This window comes from Rhodnius prolixus, unplaced genomic scaffold (genome assembly GCF_049639745.1).
Source record: "Rhodnius prolixus isolate KJV_2025 unplaced genomic scaffold, Rpr scaffold_6, whole genome shotgun sequence".
NCBI lineage: Eukaryota > Metazoa > Arthropoda > Insecta > Hemiptera > Reduviidae > Rhodnius > Rhodnius prolixus.
Window position 1 is genome coordinate 22,313,614 of NW_027411634.1, and position 20,890 is coordinate 22,334,503.

The following is a 20,890-nucleotide window of genomic DNA, read 5'->3' on the forward strand; positions in this document are numbered from 1 at the left end:
AGACTTGGACAAATCCTATTATTCGGAAGGGATCAAGAAACTAGAGCAGCGTTGGACGAAGTGTATAAGCCTAAAAGGAGACTATGTTGAAAAATAAAAAAAGTTTACCCCAAAAAATTAAGTAGTTTTTATTTTTGCACGGACTTTTCAAACGACCCTCGTATTTCGTATCAAATCATTGATGTTCTTTCTTCATTCGGATTACACCCAATTGTTCAATAACTTGTAAAAAATTGTTCAGAAAATACAGATAATTATTAGTTTATTTATTGCTTGCAGAAAATACAATTCATGGCAAAGACCAATTGTAAAATTTAACAACTCATCAATTATACAAAAATAAAAGTGAAAGGAAAAACAAATAATAATAAACAAAAAAAGTAAACAAATGGAAATCCTTATTTTACATGTGTAAATAAAGATGAAACAAATTTGAATAAGGCCCTGCTGTAGCAAACTACAAACCATGTGTACATATGTAACACTTAATGAATCTAGACAAAGAAATAAACTTTCTGGTCTTTTCAAAAATTAAATAAACTTGTATAAAAAGGAGACAATAAAATGCCGAACAATCACAATCTAAAGCATATAAACACGCACAACTCAAATACAAAAGGAAACTTTAAACTACTGGCGAAAAGAAATATCCTAAATATTATGTATCATAATATTGTATAATACATTCCGCTAAAAGCATGGAGTAATGGAGTCAAAATAGAACTCTTTGGTGGTAGAAGATTTGATAAAATTGATCCAAGAAAATGCTTGTATAAAATTATAGGTTCTTTTTGGAGCGAATGTAATTTATATAGAGAAGCCAATTGTGGAGGAGACACATTGAAATATGGGATATTTATTACCTGTGTAGGGAAACAGGACAAGGTATTGATTCAAGAAACTTAGCATCCCATTCTACAATCGTGACCGCCATACTGAAATGTTAAGTGAGCAAATTGATGTCTATGGTTATTTGAATTTGGCACACCATCGGACAGAGTCTAGTATAACATGACCATCACAACACGTACAAAATTTACTACAAGGCACAATGTTATTGGAAAATACTGGTACCTTGCAGTTTCGTTTCACTCTACACGTGATTAATAATACAAATAATGAATATATACGAGGCGTGGCTATTAAATAACGAGACTATTGCTATAAAACATTTTATTTTTTTATACATATTTAGTTATTATCACCTTCAATATACACCCCTCCCCTATCCCTACAACGCTCCATGCGAATTTACCATTGTTCAAAACCGTGCTGGAAGTCTTTTTCTCTGAGCTCCTGCATGACGCGTGCCGCTTTTTCTTTCACAGCTTCAACGGACTGTGAAATCGTGTTCCTTTTAATGCAGATTTGACTTTGGTGAACAGATAAAAGTCACATGTGGCAGCCAGGTCAGGCGAATAAGGCGGTTGGCCTAAAACTAGGATGTTGTACTTGGCTAGAAACGTCTTGTGACAGACAATGCAGTGTGGGCCGGCGCGTTGTCTTGGTGGAGAACCCATGGACTTGTTCTTCCACAAATCGGGTCCGTTTTTTCCTTACTCTTTCACGGAGTTGAGCAAGCACCTCACGGTATTAATGTTGATTAATTATAATCGATATTTTCATCCGTTTTGGACGTGGAAGGACGACACGGGCGGTCATCATCTCCGATGTCTTCTCGGCCAGTTTGGAAACGCTTGAACCACTCAAAAACTCGCGCACATGATTAACATTCATCGCCATAAACTTCTTTTAATAAAAGATAAGTTTCAGTAGCGGTTTTATCAAGTTTTGATGTGAAATTTCACGACAATTCGTTGCTCTACTACATGTGTAGTATCATGTTTTCGGCAAATCAAAACTTACACCTCTTACACAAACGACGGTACCGGTCAGACAGATTTCTCTACAAACACGTGAGGCGCTGCAATCGAAAGAGAAGGCTTTACGCTGCACAGCTGTCGGTCGTTAAGATTTGGCGCATGCATAGTTCTTCTGTAGCAGCATCAGTCTCGTTATTTAATAGCCACACCTCGTAATTCGGGATAAGCCTATTTTTAAGTCTAACGATCACAATACTTCCAGGTTATACCAATTTTTTGCTATCTGCTTTCGTCCAAAAACCCAATTAGTAGTTGTAAACGTAAAGGCTGCTTGAAAAATTAAACTACTTTGCTTACTATTTTCTAACAGGAGTAAGCAATAAACAGCAATGGTTTCTGATATAATTTTTCTTATAATTTGTGTCTAAAAGTATCAGTTTTTCAAATAAGTTTAATGTTTTTCTTGAGCTTCATCTTTTCATCCTCAGCAGTTAAATTTAAAAAGGCAATAACTTCAGAAAAAAAAATACATTTACAAAGGATTTTTTTAGTTTTACCATTTTCTCGTTAAATGAACATCCTTCTCCAACAGAATTTCCATTGATTTGTAACTGCACTATTGAGGAATAAAACTGCAAGCTTAAAATCTATTTAATTAGGAACCTACCACGTACAAAATATCTATTATCGTAAAGCCAGAGAATTCGTAGAAAGTTAATAATATCTAGAGCATCAATTTGTGGGCGTCTGAGAACATTTTGAAAGAATTCATGGTATAAAAACAGATCCAATTAATAGTAATGGAAGAAGTTGGAAATAAATAGATTAACTTGTGAAGCTCATATAATTAAGAGAAGTTAATTAAATTCGAAACCAATCAATTAAATAGGGCGTTTGTTCAAACAAGCTTCAATTGCGGTATCATTTACAACTAAATATATTTTAATACAAGATTTACGGAAGTTAGTTTTTCACTTACAATTGTAAAGAAACTTACAAAGTGGAATGGTTCCCTAGTAACGAATGAAGAGAAAGAGGTCATCCGAAGTATGTGCTGATATGGATTATTTGGAAGAAACCAGTACTGTTCTATGGGGGACCTGCATCTACCTCATCGGCAGCTTCCAAAGCTATCGGTCATAGATTTAAAGCGGTATTCACAATCATTTACGTCAGCTTCAACGCCCACCAGGTAGCTAAAGTGAGGTTAAAATAGTGCTTGGTAGCCTGCAGTGATCCTATCCTGATGTATACAGCTGATAACTTTAGATTGGGTAACCTAATGTAACCTGCCCAAGATAAGCCGCCTTTGTTTCCATTTACAAGTACTCTTCGCTTCTTTAAGCTTGCTATTGTTATCTTTTCATCCACGGACCCAATTTGCTAAGTTGCTGAGGAAAGCGGTTGAGTATAGTGATAATATGGGTTTGTGTTATACTAAATTTTTTTTTTTTTTTTTTTATTATCCTTTTAATGAAATTTACACCTGTACCTACAGGTACAATAGGTAAATGCGATGAATGTATGTGAATAGCGTGGCAGACGTGAATGACGGTCATCCATTGATGGCCGCCGTTAGTCACCCAGTTGGTCACGGGGCCAACGGCGCCTCAGCCGTCTTCGAGGATTGGAGGGTAGCGTAGTTGTAGACAGGTTTGCAGCTAAAGGGTTGGGATGCAGTGAGAGTTTTTGGTGAAAATTTTTGTATCGAATTTTGGCAAGTTCGGAGATGAGTGGAATTTGGAGATCTGTATGTATAGTGTGGTTGCTTACGTAGAATGGAGCGTCTAGTATGCGGCGGAGAATTTTGGATTGCAGTGTTTGTAGTCTATTGAGGTTGGATTTTTTGGCTGTTCCGTAAAGTTCGAGTCCGTAAGTCCATATTGGTGTGAGAAGAGCTGTATAGAGTCGTCGTTTGTTCTGTAGTGAGAGTTTTGAGCGTTTGTCGAGTAGCCTGGCTAGAAGTTTGTATCGTTTGTTTAGTTCGGTACGTTTAAGTCTCAGATGGGGGTTCCAGGTAAGTCTCTTGTCTAGGTACATTCCAAGGTACCGCACATGGTCGGCTGGTGGGATAGGTGTGTGTTGTAAGAAGACAGGTGGCGGAGTTTGACGTTTGAGTGTGAAGACTATGTATTTAGATTTAGTTGGGTTAATTTTTATACGCCAGTTTTCTAACCAAGGTTCTATTGAGTGAAGGTGGGACTGTAGTGAGCGTACTGCGAGGATAGGGTCAGAGTGTGTGGAGAGAATGGCAGTGTCGTCAGCGAAGGTGTAAATAGAGGTATTAAGGTTAGAAGGTAAGTCGGCAGTGTAGATTGTGTAAAGAAGAGGAGCTAAGACACTTCCCTGTGGCACACCAGCAAGGACGGGATAGATAGAAGAGTGAGTAGTGCCTTGAAGAACTTGAAAGAATCTGTCAGAGAGGTAAGAGCTGAGTATGAGGTAATAAGTGCTAGGAAGGATGCGTTTTAGTTTCCACAGTAGACCTTCGTGCCAGACTCGGTCAAAGGCTTGCGAAACATCGAGGAATACTCCAGCGCAGTACTGTTTTCGCTCGAGTGAAGAAGCGATGGTGTCTACAACACGATGGGCCTGCTGGATCGTCGAGTGGCAGCTTCTGAAACCAAACTGATGGTCCGGTATAATTTCGAGAGATTCTGTAATTTCGTAGAGGCGTGGTAACAGAAGTCTCTCGAATATTTTGCCCAAGAGAGGCAGTAGGCTTATCGGTCGATAGGAAGAAGGTAGTTGAGTCGGTTTGTTGGGCTTGGGTATCATTCGAACTGTAGAAAATTTCCAGAGTATAGGGTAGTAAGTAGTTCTGAGAATAGAGTTGTAAATGGTAGTGAGGAAGACTATTGCTTTTTTGGGTAGTTGGAGTAGGATGTTGGCAGTAATTAGATCGTAACCAGGGCTCTTTTTTTTATTGAGATTAATAATGACTTGCTTGACTTGGGAGGGTGTGAACGGTTTTGGAGGCATAGAAAGAGGTAAAGGTATGTCTAAGTCCCTAATAACGTCTTGAGTATGTTGTGAGTTGAGAACGTCAGGATGCGGAATGAAGACAGTTGAAAGGTGCGTTGCAAATAGTTCAGCTTTTTCCGAGTCACATTTAGCCCAGGAACCGTCAGTAGTACGAAGAGGAGAGGAGGTACGTTGAAATTTTAGAATACGTCTAGTGGCAGCCCAAAGGGAGTTGTCTTCAGTAGTCAGAGATTTGGTATATTCGGTGTATTGTTTGTTGTAGTATTTGCGGAGTTCTTTTTTAAGTTGGTTTGTCAGGTGATTAAGTTGTTGTTTATGAGATGGGTATTTTGTACGTTGCCAGAGAGATCTCGTACGTCGTTTGTTAGTTATGAGTGTGCGCAAATAGAGGGGTAAGTTATAAGGTATGCGAGCAGGTTGTTTAGCGGTGCAGTTAGTCGTCGCTTGCCAGATACTCTGCTGGATGGCGGCAGTGAAGTGATCAACGGTATTGTCTAATTCTTGGGGTGTTTTGAGAGGTATTTTGAGGTCAATTTTCTTCTCAAGTAAGTCTCTGAAGAAGTCCCAGTCTAAAGGTCCGTTTATTAGCGTTGGTTTTGGTGGTCTAAGTTTGTGGTGGATGTCTATTGTGAGGATGACTGGACTATGATCAGAGGAGAGTTCATTTAAGGTGAATGAGTGAGTATGAAATGATGAGATGTTAGAGCAGATGAAAAAGTCAAGCAAGTCAGGGAGTTTATTGGGAGCAGTCGGCCAGTAAGTTGGTTGAGAAGGTGATATGTATGAGAAGCTAGTTAGAGAGAGTGCATTGTAGAGTAGGCGTCCTCTTGGGTTTGCCACCCGACTACCCCAGCGAGGATGCTTCGCGTTGTAGTCCCCACCGCTTATGAACCTGGGACCCAGAGACTGGAAGAAGGATAGAAATTGGTTTTGAAGGATTGTGTGATTAGGTGGACAGTACACTGAAGCAATGTTGTAGTGGAAGGGTTCACTTTGGAGAGAGATCACAGTAGGTTGTATGTAGTTTGAGGCATTGTATGGAATGGGAAAGTGAGATAATGAATTTTTTATGAGAATAGCAGAACCGCCATGTGCAGTACCATCAGGATGGTCAGTTCTGTAGGTTTGGTAGCCATTGATGTAGAAGCGTGTTTTCTCAGTGAAGTGGGTCTCTGTTATAAGGGCAATGTCTATCCGTCTGTCGTGTAGGAGGATGTCCAGCTCTTGTCTGTGGTTAGTTAGTCCGTTTGCATTCCATAATAATATAGTAAGAGAGAACTGAGTTAGAGGCATTAAGGAGCGAGACGGGGAAGTAAGGTGTTGACAACGGTGGTGAGAAGAGTGACGAGAGGAGTAAGGAGCGATTTGAAGTCAGAAAGGAAAGAATTTAGCAAAGTGGTAATGTCGGAAGGAGAGGCTGACTGCTGAGGCGGCGGCGGACCCGCGACCACTCGGGCATAAGATGAACAATCGTTGACGGTGGCTGAAATGTTGTTCCGTGGGAGGTTCCCTGATGAGGCCGAAGCAGCAGGTTGCTGAACAGACGCAGCTACTCTGTTGAGGGCTGAGGGATGGTCGTAAACTGGCGGTCTTCTTCTTGAGCGTTGAAGTTCCCGGTGGACTATGCATCCTTTATAGTTCGCAGGATGTTCTCCATCACAAAGAGCGCATTTAGGACGTTCTATGGTGAGCTTGCCACATTCTTGAGTGAAGTGCTCGCCAGCGCACTTGACGCACCTTGGTCGATGCTGGCAGTAACTTTTGGTGTGACCATATTCTTGGCAACGTTTACATTGCACAATAAGCCGCTGTTTGTGAGGTTCCTCAACTGTTATTCTCGTGTAGCAAAGTAATTCTAGGTCAAAAATATCCTTGTTATTATTATTTGGCTCGAGGTCAACGAAAAAAAGTGGTAATGTTTGCTTTGTAACAGGATGAATAACTGGAGTGATACTGCGGGCAATATGCCCATGTTCCGCTAGTTCCTCTTTTATTAAATCGGGAGGTGTGCTTTGATGCAGATACCTTATTACTACCCGATATGCTTTCTCCTGTTCAAGTTGGTAGGTATGAAATTCTGCTTTTTTCTCCCTGAGGTAGTGGATTATTTGTCTGTAGCCGTCAACTGTTTTCGCCTGTATAATTAAATCAGTTGCTCGGGCTTTGCATGTAAAGCAGTTTGGACCGATTAACTGTGTCAGTGCTTTACAGAGATCAGCGTACTTGGTTACGTTTTTTAAATATATTGGCGGTGGTTTCGGTATTTTCTGAGACTGAGTAGGCACAGATGCAGGCATTTCATCTGGAGCAGCTAGGGGAGTGAACGGGTTGTAGGTGAGTATTCCTGGAGCTACTATTGTGTCTGGCATGGAATTTGCAGTTGCACTGCTAGGCTCTGGATTCAGCTCGGGGAACAGAGTGGGTTTGCTTGCTAGGCTTGTTTTCGTAGTTGCTGCAGGCGGAGCATTTTTTTTTTTGTCTTTGGGGGGAGAGCTGTGAGGTGAGATTGTTCTTTTTTTGGTTGTTTTTGAACTTACAGAGGAAGTAGATAAGCTGGCGGGAGATGATTTGGAGTTAGATGTGTTGCTGAGACTCATCTTTAGAGTTGGGAATGGAGAATTGGAAGATAAATAAAGAGGGGTGAGAAATTGTCTTAGCACTTGGTTTTACACTCGGAAAGTCAAATACTTACAGAGCTGAAGGTTAGAGGTCACTATGAATGTTTTGCACAAAAAAACTAACAAAAAAAAAAAAAATTATATTTGCATTGTTCTTGCACACCGTTAAACTGGTTAAAAGTACTTTACAATCATCTATTAACACAACTTAAACTCTTTTAAACTGATTATTTAAGAGAGCAAAATAAAATAATTTTCTACTAATACTAAATTAAATTCATTATAAAGCTCCTTTTTGGGGCATGTGGTTTATTTCACACATTTTTCCTTGGATACCAACAAATTTTTCCTCCGAATAATAATTCCACCCAGACTAAATTTTTTTTTTTTGGAACTCCTATCTCTTGAAATTCTGTTGATTTTTCTCCTCAAGGTTGTGTATCATTTGAAAACTATAATGAAAGCTGAAACTATGTTCGTTCGACTTTCCTAGGATTTCTCTAACAGAGAATATCTGGTAAAATCTGAAAGGGTCCGTAATTCAAGGCACTCTGCTGCCAAAGAGATGTGGCTATTAAATAATGAGACTGATGCTGCTACAGAAGAACTATGCATGCGCCAAATCTTAATGACTGACAGCTGTGCAGCGTAAAGCCTTCTCTTTCGATTGCAGCGTCGTTTGTGTAAGAGGTGTGTGTTAGTTTCGTTTTGGTGAAAACATGATACTACACATGTAGTAGAAGTAGAGCAACGAATTGTCGTGAAATTTCACATCAAAACTTAATAAAACCGCTACTGAAACTTATCTTTTATTAAAAGAAGTTTATGGCGATGAATGTTAATCACGTGCGCGAGTTTTTGAGTGGTTCAAGCGTTTCCAAACTGGCCGAGAAGACATCGGAGATGATGACCGCCCGGGTCGCCCTTCCACGTCCAAAACGGATGAAAATATCGATTATAATTAATCAACATTACTACCGGTGAGGTGCTTGCTCAACTCCGTGAAAGAGTAAGGAAAAAAACGGACCCGATTTGTGGAAGAACCAGTCACATAGGTTATCCATCAAGACAACGCGCCTAGCTCAGACTGCATTGTCTGTCAAGACCGTTTCTAGCCAAGTACAAACATCCCAGTTTTAGGCCATCCGCCCTTATTCGCCTGACCTGGCCCCATGTGACTTTTATCTGTTCCCCAAAGTCAAATCTGCATTAAAAGGAACACGGATTTCAGTCCGTTGAAGCTGTGAAAGAAAAAGCGGCACGTATCATGCAGGAGCTCACAGAAAAAGACTTCCAGCACTGTTTCCAACAATGGTAAATTCGCATGGAGCGTTGTAGGGATAGGGGAGAGGTGTATATTGAAGGTGATAATAACTAAATATGTATAAATTTTAAATAAAAATGTTTTACAGCAATAGTCTCGTTATTTAATAGTTTGATCTTGAAATTTTAAAATTCCTGTACACAAACTTTGTTACAATAACTAATTGATCAAGAAAATATAAAACGTGCATAAAGTAGTACAATCAAATAACAATAGAATACTGAAATATCATAATGAACCCTTTAGAGATAAAACATTTTCATGTTTATTAATCAATCGATTTTATGTTGTCTAGTTTCAAATTGCCATAATCACACTGCAAAAAGTCCACACTATGAAAAAGTAGAAATCGATTGTTTTTTTTTATGGGCGAACAAATTGATTATCGAACGTAACTTATAAAATTGTTATCGATAATTGAAAGCTTCAAACACTTAGCGATAGAAGTTTTTAAAAAAACCTTGTTACGGATGCCATAGTAAAACGTATTAAATCGCTCAGAATGAAAGCTAATACTTTAAAAATTGTGTTCAAATAAAAATTCCTATTTTAACTGGTTTCATGTAAATATTTACTTTAAAATTTATATACATACAAAGTAAAAGAGTTCGATGCTCGGTCTAGGCGTTGGATTTTATTTAATGGTTAATATGAGAAATTAACAAGTATGTTTGCAACCGAACGTACCTAATTTTAAAAAATGAACTTTACTTTAATTTATACAATGTAAACAATTAAAAGGTCTTTTTGTATTTTTTTTTTTAAAGCAAATCAATTCAGTTTTTATCAAAATTATTTCGTAACTGAGAATTTTCTTATATTGGCCCCACCCGCAAGTAAAATGCGAAAAATATTTTTACTTTTCTTCATCAACTTAGCCAACAGCTAGTCACACGAAACAGGCTTTGTGTGGCATAACCAGGACCTGTGGGAAGACTTGGGGTCTTCGCCCAAAAATGACCCACTGGCTCTATACAAGAACAGTCATACCTATTATCACCTATGAAGCGGTGGTGTGGTGGAGGAAGACTGAACAACAGACGGCCATAAAGGCTCTTGCTAGAGTACAAAGGATGGCCTGTATGTTGATTACAGGGGCCTTTAGCAGTGCCACTACTGCTTCAGCTTGTTATTCAGGCGGAGGCAAGGGCTGGCGCGTACAGACTAGCGAGAAATGGACAATGGAGGCGCATTAGCTCCTCTATTGGACATATGAATATCACAGACAAGGTCCACCCTTTGCCGGTCATAGACATGGTTGGGGACAGTGTCTGTCCTAAATACAGTTTCGAGACTCCGTTTCAGGTGATCCTCAAATCGAGGACTGAATGGAGGGTAAACTGGACAGAACAGTGTCAGAAGGGAGCCATGTGGTTTACGGATAGCTCCAAGATGGCTTGTGGTACCGGAGCTGGAGTGTGTGGGGCTAAACCTAAGGTACTCATTGAGAATGCTCTTGGGAGATATGCCACCGTCTTACTGGCCCGAGGTCTTTGCCATTAAAACTTACGCTGAGGAAAATCTGCGAATGGATCTTAGAAATGGGGAGATTTGCATCTTTTCGGACAGTCCAGCGTCACTGAAGGCCCTTACATCCTTCAGAACTACCTCTTCCCTGGTCTGGGAATGCAGAAAGGCCCTAGAACAACTGGCTCGGCACAGTAAAGTCCAATTGGAATGGGTGCCGGGCCATGTGGGGATTAAGGGGAATGAAGTAGCTGATCAGTTGGCCAGAAATGGAGCTACTACTCCCTTCATTGGTCCGGAACCAGTTCTGGGGATCACTAGGGGTGCAGTTCGTGAGGCCCTCAGAAATTAGATCTGGAAAGAACACGAAAAGAACTGGGTGATGCTTCCTGGTGTCAAACACAGCAAGAGCGTCATGCCCTTGTTGTGCAAACAAAGAACCAAAGTGACTCTAGGTTTGGGCAGAAATCAGATCACTCTGATTACGGGCCTATTCACGGGGCACGGAAGGTTCAGGAAGCACCTGCACAAGGTAGGGCTTATTAGCTCGGAACCGTTGTGTAGATTGTGCCAGGAAGAGGAGGAAACGGCCTCTCACCTGTTGTTCGATTGCATTGCAATTGAGAGACTGCGCTACGACATCTTTGGTACCTTGAGACCAAAGGAGATTGTAGTGCAGAAGGAACTGGTAGGGAAAGTCCTCAACCTTCTTAGAAGGGGAGGTTTCTCCTACTAGACTTAAAGGAAGGCACAATAAGACTCTTGGTGGCTGCAGTGCGGTGGGGCATAAGGGGCCTGTCCCGCCGTGTAAAATCTAAAATCTAATCTAGCCAACAGCTAAAAATTGGGAGAAGAATATAACTTGATCACAATACAATAAATGTCGTGAGATTGTTAGGTTAGTTAAATAGAATTAAATGCTTCAAGCATACTAAACGATTTCCTATGCCTTCCTAGATAAAGAAATTCCAGAACTCCTTTACACCCAGTGAGTTAAAGAGGTAAACTGATTCATAAGATTACTTTTAAACCGAATTTTATTATTATTTTAATAATGTATCCTACATTTACATCAACCTAGAAAACAAAATGGGTAATAATTCGAGTTGTATAATAAATAACAAGGGTAATATTGTATGATTTAAAAGCCAACCAGACATAACTAAGGAAATTGAATACAGTAAAATGTGCTTTGAATAGTTAATAGTATTTTGAAAGACTTTTCTATTCATGCTTTCATATAGGAATGTCTCGTTTCTAAAGATTTATGTATTTATAATGTAAGTGAGGTTACAAATAAATTTAAAAAACCATACTTCTTTCAAATTTGCACTGATAAAGCCGATATTTCATGAAAAAAAAACTACAAAAATAAATAAATAATTTAAAAGATCTGGTATTATTTTTAAAATTTTGTGGTATTACTAAACATTGCCTTCTAGATTAAAACTTTAAAGTACGCAGCTGGGCTCCAGTGTGGTACCACTGCCATCAGTTTATCTCAAAATAATTATGTTGTTTTATGTAAAAGGAATAATAAAGAAACTGTTTTATTTATTAAATGCTGAAGTTCACTGAAAAAGCTTTGGTGAGGTTAAAAATCATCTCATTTTTCATTAAAACTGTCCGGTAGGGCAGTTGTATAAGGGTTGATCGTCAAAAACTGCACGAAAAAGTGTAACGTTGAAAAACACCCAACTTTGACAATTTTTTTCTCTTTTTCTATAAAAGATAAAATTCCCAAATTTTCTTTAAAATGTAGGGCGAATCCTCCTTTACAACTGTAATTTTTTTGCAACAACATAGATATAATAGATTTCGAGAAAAAAAGTTGCTGAAAATGAGCAAAAACGGCATTTTCAAAAATGGTTGTTGTTCTTCTTCTTGTTGTTGTTGTTGTTACCTTTTTTGTAAACTGCGTAGCGCCTAAACGCGTGAACCGATTTTCATGAATGAGGTGTCATTCGATTCGGAATTTTATGTAGATGTGCCTTTTGGGGGGTCTCGACGCTGTACATCGAATGGGAGAGGAGTTAGCCTTCTTTATGTGAAGCCCCCTCCAAAATTATTATTACTAATTTCTCTGTAAATCTTGGCCCGATTTTGATAAAATTTGGTAGGATCATAGGGTTATGGCTTCCCTACGTAACATTAAAACGACATTCTGCTCTTACACTTGTTAAGAGGAAGTATAGCAATCGTTTCAAATTATCGAGACGTGAACCGATTTTCATGAATGAAGTGTCATTCGAATCGAAATTTTGTTCAGACTTGTATTTTAAAAGTCTCGACGCTATGCCTCATAAGGAGGGGAGTTTGCCCCACCCAAATAATAGACAAAAAGAAAAATCTATCCAAAAGGTACAAAAATCTCCTTAACAAAAACTTACAGTTTAAAATGTTAAGTATAAGGGTTGATTAAACGCCAAAATGCACACAAATCAGCAGGTAACCAACATTTCATTCATACTTCATTTATATTATTTAAGTAATTTTACTGCATTAACTTTTTATTTAATTTTTTAAAATTTATTAGATGTCGCAGACCCTTATGCTGGCCACTTCATTCGTAAATTGCACGATTGCAGTGCTATCTGTGAGAAGTAAAAAAAATGTAACAAGAATTTTGTCTTAAAGCGCTGGAAAAGATAACTTCTAATAATATCATTTACTACAACGTAAGAATGAAAAAATATCTTATTTATTTATTTATTTATTTATTGTTATAGTGGTCTTGTTTGCACATTAACCATTACTTTATATTTTTAGTACTCAGGTTCTATCACTACTTCATTCAACCTACAACAAAGGTGCAGAATGGTGTTTACTGTCAACTAATATAAGGCGACTCTGAAACGATAATAGAGAGTTACATTATAGTTTGCCGATAATTTTTTTTAATAATACCCTATAATTAGACTGTGAATGTTTCTCTAGGTCAGCGTTTTCCAACCAGTGGTACGCGAAAAATAATCTATTAGATTAGATTTAGACGGGTGGGACGGGACCTATACCCCACGGCACCCCAGCCACAAGAGGCTTATTGTGCCTTCCCTCTAAATCTAGTAGGTGAAACCTCCCCTTCTAAGAAGGTTGAGGGCTTTCCCTACCAGTTCCTTCTGCGCTATAATCTCCTTTGGTCTCGTAGCGCAGTCTCTCAATTGCAATGCAATCGAATAACAGGTGAGAGGCTGTTTCCTCCTCTTCCTGACACAATCTGCACAACGGTTCCGAGCTGATAAGCCCTATCTTGTGCAGGTGCTTTCTGAACCTGCCATGCCCTGTGAATAGGTTTTCTGCCCAAGCACAGGGTCTCTTCGGCTCTTTGTTTACACAGCAGGGGCATAACACTCTTGCTGTGTTTGACACCAGGAAGCATCACCCAGTTCTTTTCGTGTTCTCTCCAGATCCAATCTCTGAGAGCCTCACGAACTGCACCCTTGGTGATCCCCAGGACAGGTTCCGGGCCAATGAATGGAGTGTTGGCTCCATTCCTGGCCAGTAGATCAGCTGTCTCAATCCCCTTAATTGTCTGAAAAAATGCAAATCTCCCTATTTCTAAGATTCATTCGCAGATTTTCCTCAGCGTAAGTTTTAATGGCAATGACCTCGGCCTGAAAGACGGTGGCATATCTCCCAAGAGCACTCTCAATGAGTACCTTAGGTTTAGCCCCATACACTCCAGCTCCGGTCCCGCAGGCCATCTTGGAGCCATCCGTAGACCACATGGCTCCCTTCTGGCACTGTTCTATCCAGTTTACCCTCCATTCAGTCCTCGATCTAAGGATCACCTGAAATGGAGTCTGTATTTAGGACAGACACTGTCCCCAACCATGTCTATGACCGGAATTGAGTCGGAATAATCTATAATGGCGGACATTAAAAATTGAATCATAAAACTACCAGAGAAATTTTTTTTTCCGATAATACATTATTTTAATTAATAATAATATTATGCAGTAAAATTGATAATATATATAAAGTAATAAGGTTAATCTGTCTCAAGATATACGAGAAAATATAATAGCACATTTAACAGGATTAAAATTGTCTTTCATGGAGTATTTTCCCAAAACCGGAAAACACAAATGATAATTAGATTTCAAACCCCTTCTGTAAAGAAATTTTAAGAAAAGCCACATCATTATCAATAAAAGATAAAGAAAATTTTATAGAATTATCATGAGACAGAACTTAAATGATAACCTTGTAAATATCTGCTTAAAGAGGCTGGATTGTAATGAGTAAGCTCTATCCAAGTAACATTAAATTTAATTGGTACTTACAGGTAGTTGAATGCTTAAAAGAAATTAATTTAGAAGATTTGGGCACAAATATAATAATCCTAAAGAAGATCTTTGTAAATTAATTAATAATTTTGAAGAGAAAAATATGTGCGCAATTTTTAATTATTTCAAAAAAGTGTTAAAACTAAGATCTTACACTTTACAAAGTTGATAAAGTGAACATGAACTTGAACTCCTTTGTATAGAGATACATTGTATCTCTATACAAATAAAGGTAATAATAATAATAAAATAACACACTCGGAATACAAATATGCACGAAATACGTACAATCATTAACGAAGTGGTACAATTTAGCATGATGTACTCTAAAAGGTTGGGGTTGGCTCTAGGTTAACGCAATACCAATAAAAGAGCATATAACCTAAAGCAATGTGGAATAATCTAAACGTGACTGCGAATTGCGGCCAAAATGTAAAAAAATATATTAATTTTAGGTTTGTAAATGAATTGAATAAAAAAAAAAGAAAGAAATACATTCTTGTAAAGCTATCGGCGTTGGTAATAAATTTTGTTTAATGAGATCTCATCAAATGAATCATGATTTTAATTAAAAAGTGATTGGAAATTCAGCATCAGAGAATAAAATGAATGGTAGCTATTGTGCTAAAAATAGGAAAATAATATGTTGATATCAGGGAAAAAGTTGGTCCCGATTTTGCCGTTGCTTTTTAAAACTAAGGTACATTTACATATTTCTGAATTTTACTAATATTAAAGACACTTTTTTTAATGAAAGCCCTTGAAAGGGTTCAATGATCATCTCATTAAAGTTAACTTTAGGCTAACCATTTTTATCAAGGGATATGTCAGCCCAATTATACAGAGTGAAAAGCCTCTCATTCCACTTTCCATTAGGCTGATTACAACTAGCTATGGGTACCTCTTTATGAGAAATATTCAGTTTAAAATTATGTACAAAAGAAACATTCTAAATTTAATTATATTCTTCATTTTCAATTAAATGTTAATAAAAACTTACCTGTAATTAATGTTCATTATTTTTGGTGACTGAATCATAGTTTCAATAGGATGAAAAATTAATGCCAGTTTCAGTCATGATAAACCTTATTATGCCGAGCTTTCGACTAAGGGACTAGGCTGTGGAACATGTTAACAGATTGTTAACAATGATTCTATTAAAATGAATATGTATAATAAAACGAAATTTACAAAAATTATTTACCTAATTTACAATATACTGTTTTTTACATCATTTAAGAGTTGGTGTATCTTCTGCCTTGTCTGTTCATGGACTGAATGTGATCGGTCTGTGTGTGATATGTGTTAGGTTGTAAAAGAAGTCAGTGTTGCCAATTGTCAAGTACTTTGTACTAAGTTGGCGTATACGAGGGTCGTTTGAAAAGTCCGTGCAAAGTCAGAGAGATAGGACCACTGGCGCGTATCGAGGTTATGTTTAGTTAGTAGCATCTCTTGGAAGAACACACACCAAGTTTCAGCCAGATCGGTCTATTTCTTTGTGTTTGGCATTCGTTTGAATCGAGGAAGTCGAGTGATTTTCAAAAAATGGACGAAAAAGAATTTCGTGTGTTGATTAAACACTTCTTTATGAAAGGCAAAACGCCTCAGGAGACCAAAGAGAAGCTTGATAAACATTATGGTGACTCTGCACCTTCGATTAGAACAGTTTATAAGTGGTTTCAAAATTGAGTGGCCATATGGGCACAAGTGACGCTGAACGTTCTGGACGCCCTGTTGAGGTTACTACTCCAGAAATCATTGATAAAATCCATGATATGGTGATGGATGACAGAAGAGTGAAGGTGCGTGAGATTACTAGTGCTGTTGGCATCTCGAATGAACGGGTACATAATATTTTGCATCAACATTTGGACATGACAAAGCTATCCGCAAGATGGGTGCCGCGATTGCTCACGCTTGACCAAAAACGAAATCGTGTGAAGTGTTGCAAGGACGGTTTGCAGCTGTTCCAGAAGAATCCGCAGGACTTAAAGCGTCGTTTCGTCACTGTGGATGAAACATGGATACATCACTACCCTCCTGAGACAAAAGAACAATCTAAACAATGGGTTACCAAGGGAGAATCTGCGCCAAAAAAGGCGAAGACCGTTCCTTCGGCCGGAAAGATTATGGCGACTGTCTTTTGGGATTCACAAGGAATAATCCTCATCGACTATCTGGTAAAGGGTAAAACTATTACAGGTGCATATTATTCATCGTTATTGGACCGTTTGAAAACCGAGCTGCAAGAAAAACGCCCACGATTGGCCCACAAAAAAGTCCTTTTCCATCACGACAACGCACCAGCTCACACCTCAGAGTTGTGGTCGCAAAATTAATGGAAATAGGGTTCCAACTCGTTTCACATCCCCCCTATTCTCCAGACTTGGCTCCCTCGGACTACTATTTGCTCCCCAATATGAAGAAATGGCTGGCGGGAAAAAGATTTTATTCAAACGAGGAGGTGAGTGCAGAAACGAATGGCTATTTTTCAGACTTGGACAAATCCTATTATTCGGAAGGGATCAACAAACTAGAGCAGCGTTGGACGAAGTGTATAAGCCTAAAAGGAGACTATGTTGAAAAATAAAAAAGGTTTACCCCAAAAAATTAAGTAGTTTTTATTTTTGCACGGACTTTTCAAACGACCCTCGTATGTTGTTTAAATTGCTGGTGTCAGTTTTGAAATTTAGACTGTTTTCTGTCTTAGATATGTATATAATTTCTACCTGCAATGTATAGGGTTGGCAAATAAGTTCGTTCGGTTTTTGATGGTGGAATAAATAACAATTTTTTTGATACACAGAATAAATTTTAATCAATTATATATTGACCATTGTTATTGATGACTTCTTGCCATCTTTCCACCAACTTCATTATACCACGTTAGTAGAACGTCTGTGGCTTATCGTCGAAAAACCAATCAAAATGTTTTTTGACAGTCTTCTCATTATCGAAAGTTTTTACGTTCATGGAGTTCTGCAACTATCAGAATAAATGATAATCAGAAGGTGCCAGGTCCGGTGAATACGGAGGATGAGGCAAAACACTCTAGCAATTTATTCCGAGTGGTCAATGATGTATGCGGTCTGGCATTGTCATGGTGGGAGACGACACCTTTGCGATTTGCCAATTCTGGACGTTTTGTGTGGATAGCTTGGTCCAATTTGGTTAACTGCAAGCAGTATGCGGTTGAATCAATTGTTTTGCCTGACGGTAACAGCACGTAATAGATGATACCTTTATAATCCCACCATACGGAGAGCATAATCTTCTTCGGATGCAATTTCGCCTTCGAGCTTGTTTGCGGCGGCTCACTGCAGTGCTTCCATGATCTTTTGCGCACTACATTATCGTAGACGATCCATTATTCATCTCTCGTTACCATCCGCTTTAAAAATGGGTCGTTTTCTTGACGTTTCCGCAACGAATTGCAAATGGATATGCGAGTGGCTAAGTTGGCCTCGGTTAATATTCAGCGGTACCCAAAGAGCCGAGAAACGTACGAGTGCTTAAGTTATTTGAAAAATTGAAAGCAAAAGGATGAACTTGCTTTTAGAAAGAATTTTCATTGTCGAGTTCAGGTGAAAAGAATGTTTTACGGCGCAGTCGAGTGAAAAAGAAAAAAAAAAAAAATCAGAGAAATAGAACTCGAGCGGACGCAATAATAATTTAAAATTCGTCGACTTTTTGGGGAATTCATTTCTCAGATTTATTGGAATAGCGCCTTTATAAAGTGGCTTTTAATATTTGATTCCTTTGAAAGAGATTTGAGGCGATGACAGCTAATAAAAAAAATACTGTAGATTGCGCTAAGGTTTTAAAAGAAAAAGTTGTGAAATAGATGTTAAAAGAGAGAAGTATTATTTAAATAGAAAGAAGCTGTGAGAAAGAAAATAAAAAATTAAAATGAAAAAAAAAAGCAAAGGAAGATGAAAATGAAATGAGATATTTAAACACGAGAAAGAGTATTGATTTTGTGACAAGATGCTGAGGAGTGGCATCGACTAAGGTGAAAAGATTACCACCATTGGAGAAGAGATTTGAAAAACCACTGGGGAATAGAAGTTGTTTGTGCAAATCGAGTTCCATTTCAGTGCAGAAACTTGACGGGAAAGTTGTTTCAGTAAAAAAAAAATATGTATGAGGAAGTATGATTGGTTGGTTACTGGGAAATAGTACATTTCGACACCAATAGAATGAATGAAGACTGTGCCTATCAGGAAGTTAGTTAGGAACTTTTTTTCTCTCTGTCTCGCTTTATGTTTTCCTGTGTTTCATTTACAAACTGCCTATTGGCTCAAGTAAAAGAGACTAGTTATATATATAGATGCCATTCATTACTCTGAATTCACCAGTGAAGAATGGATTTGGAGTATTAATGAATTGAAGAGGATTGAAAAGCACCAGGCATAGGACCTCTTGATGAATGAACCCTATTTCCGCTAAAGCTTGCTGGGTTTAAACCCTTGTCCAAGTCAATGAATATCATATCTACGTTTGTTTTTTTTTCAGTTTTCTACTCTTATTTACACTAAGGAAATTAGAAGTTTATTTACAATTTAAAATAGATTTACAAAAGGAGGTATCTGGCTGCAGTGCCAGGGTGAACCAGTAAGTAATGTCCATAGTAATGTCCTACTGTGTATACTACATCTGAAGTGGACTTCAAAGACGTATTGGCCAACTTCATATTTTCCACTGCACTTGAGTGTCGTTACTTTACTTTTTTTTTTCTAAAATCATTACTTTTTTCCAATAAAAATGTTATTACTCAGAAAGTTTTAGTCCCGAATTCGATTCTGATGACACGGTTAGAAAGACAGATAAATTTTCTAAAAAACTGACACCATTTCGAAGCATAAGTTATTCTCCAAACAGCCTCAATCTTCCTCCTGAATACTGGAAAAATAAAGGTAATCGAAAATTTTTGAAGAAAACACATTAGGCCCTTTACGTGATCATTATCAGACCTAGGTGCTGGCCATTTTTTAGTAAAAGTTTCCTTGTTTAATGGGCTTTCAAACGGTATATCATTTTCCAGGATTCCTTTTATCTTCGAGCGAGAAATTACGTTTGTTTGGCAAGAAAACGTGTTCATGAGCACGCCAACAGTGTTATTTTATCAAGTTGTTTAATTCATTAAAAACTCTTTTAGATGGACCAGTAGTCAATTTTTAAAGTCGCTTGTCTTAAAATAAGGAAGCCAAAGGTTACAAATTGCACTTTAAACATTTTACATTTACTCAAATATTTCAGTGAGATCAGAAGTAGGTCTGATAATGATCACGTAAGGGCCTAATGAGTTTTTCTTAAAAATTTCGATTACTTTTATTTTTCCAGCATCCTGGAGGCAGTTTGGAGAATAATTTTTGCTTCAAAATGGTGTCAATTTTTAGAAAATTTATCTGTCTTTCTAACCGTGTCATCAGAATCGAATTCGGACTAAAACTTTCTGAGCAATAACATTTTTTTATTGCAAAAAAGTAATGATTTTAGAAAAAAACTTTAAAGTGACGTCACTCAAGAAAAGAGGAAAAGATGAAGTTGGCCAATACGTCATTGAACTCCACTTTAGATGTAGTACACACAGTAGGCCTATGGACATTACTTACTGGTTCACCCTGTATATTGTACAATCAATTTACTTACTGGCAAATGGACGTACAATGGAGTGGTAATATAAATAAAACTGAACTCACAAACATTGAGAAAGCAAAAAAATTATATAACTACGAAACGTGACAACTAAGCGTAATGCTTCTCGGCTTGCAAAATACAGCTTATTAGATACTCTCAATGCAATGATGACAATAAACACAGGATTTTGGGCGAAATCAGAGAAGCTTCCCATTCTTATACACTAGACCAACGTTTTCACACTCCTTTATGGCATATAAGACGACTTACAGCAGACGGAAATAGAAACTGATTTGGAAAACGTTCCTTTTCTTATCCCAAAACCATTTAGCCCACCTGAACATAAAAATGTATCATCCAGTTCCTTCCTTCTAGAAAAATCCCCTACGATCTCATAACACCTGGATTTCCCTTAGAATAGATTTTATCTACTTTATCTACACCTATATACAGGGTGTCCCAAGCTACTCGTATATGGATAACGACTTTTTCTCGCAAACTAAGATAGCTATAACACCAGAACAGTAGGCCTATGGACAATACTTACTGGTTCACCCTGTATACACTCCATAACCTTAATATTTACATCGGTAAATCCGTCCAAACTTACATACTAAGGCAAAAAAACATAAAAAATACCTTACTATATACAGTTAATGAAAGCAAGATATGCTATAGCCTTTTGTGCTTGTATTTTTTATAACGAAGAGAACTTAAGTTGTAGTCTACAATACTTCTTAAGGG

At 37.9% G+C, this 20,890-nt stretch overlaps 2 protein-coding genes across 3 annotated transcripts in view; both read left to right on the forward strand.

Moving 5' to 3' along the window:
• The window catches only part of LOC141460958 (uncharacterized), a 39,914-nt gene extending 27,022 nt beyond the window's left edge, over positions 1-12,892 (forward strand). Inside the window, exon 3 of one of the 2 annotated variants that reach the window (XM_074141478.1) lies at positions 12,754-12,892. In XM_074141478.1, coding sequence (XP_073997579.1) covers positions 12,754-12,824 — 71 coding nt within the window. In that variant the 3' untranslated portion in view covers positions 12,825-12,892. Of the gene's footprint in view, positions 1-279; positions 981-12,753 lie in introns of those variants that run through there. The other variant, XM_074141479.1, reaches the window with a different exon arrangement.
• The window catches only part of LOC141461079 (cholecystokinin receptor type A-like), a 428,938-nt gene that overhangs the window by 56,649 nt on the left and 351,399 nt on the right, over positions 1-20,890 (forward strand). The gene's annotated exons all lie outside the window — the stretch shown is intronic.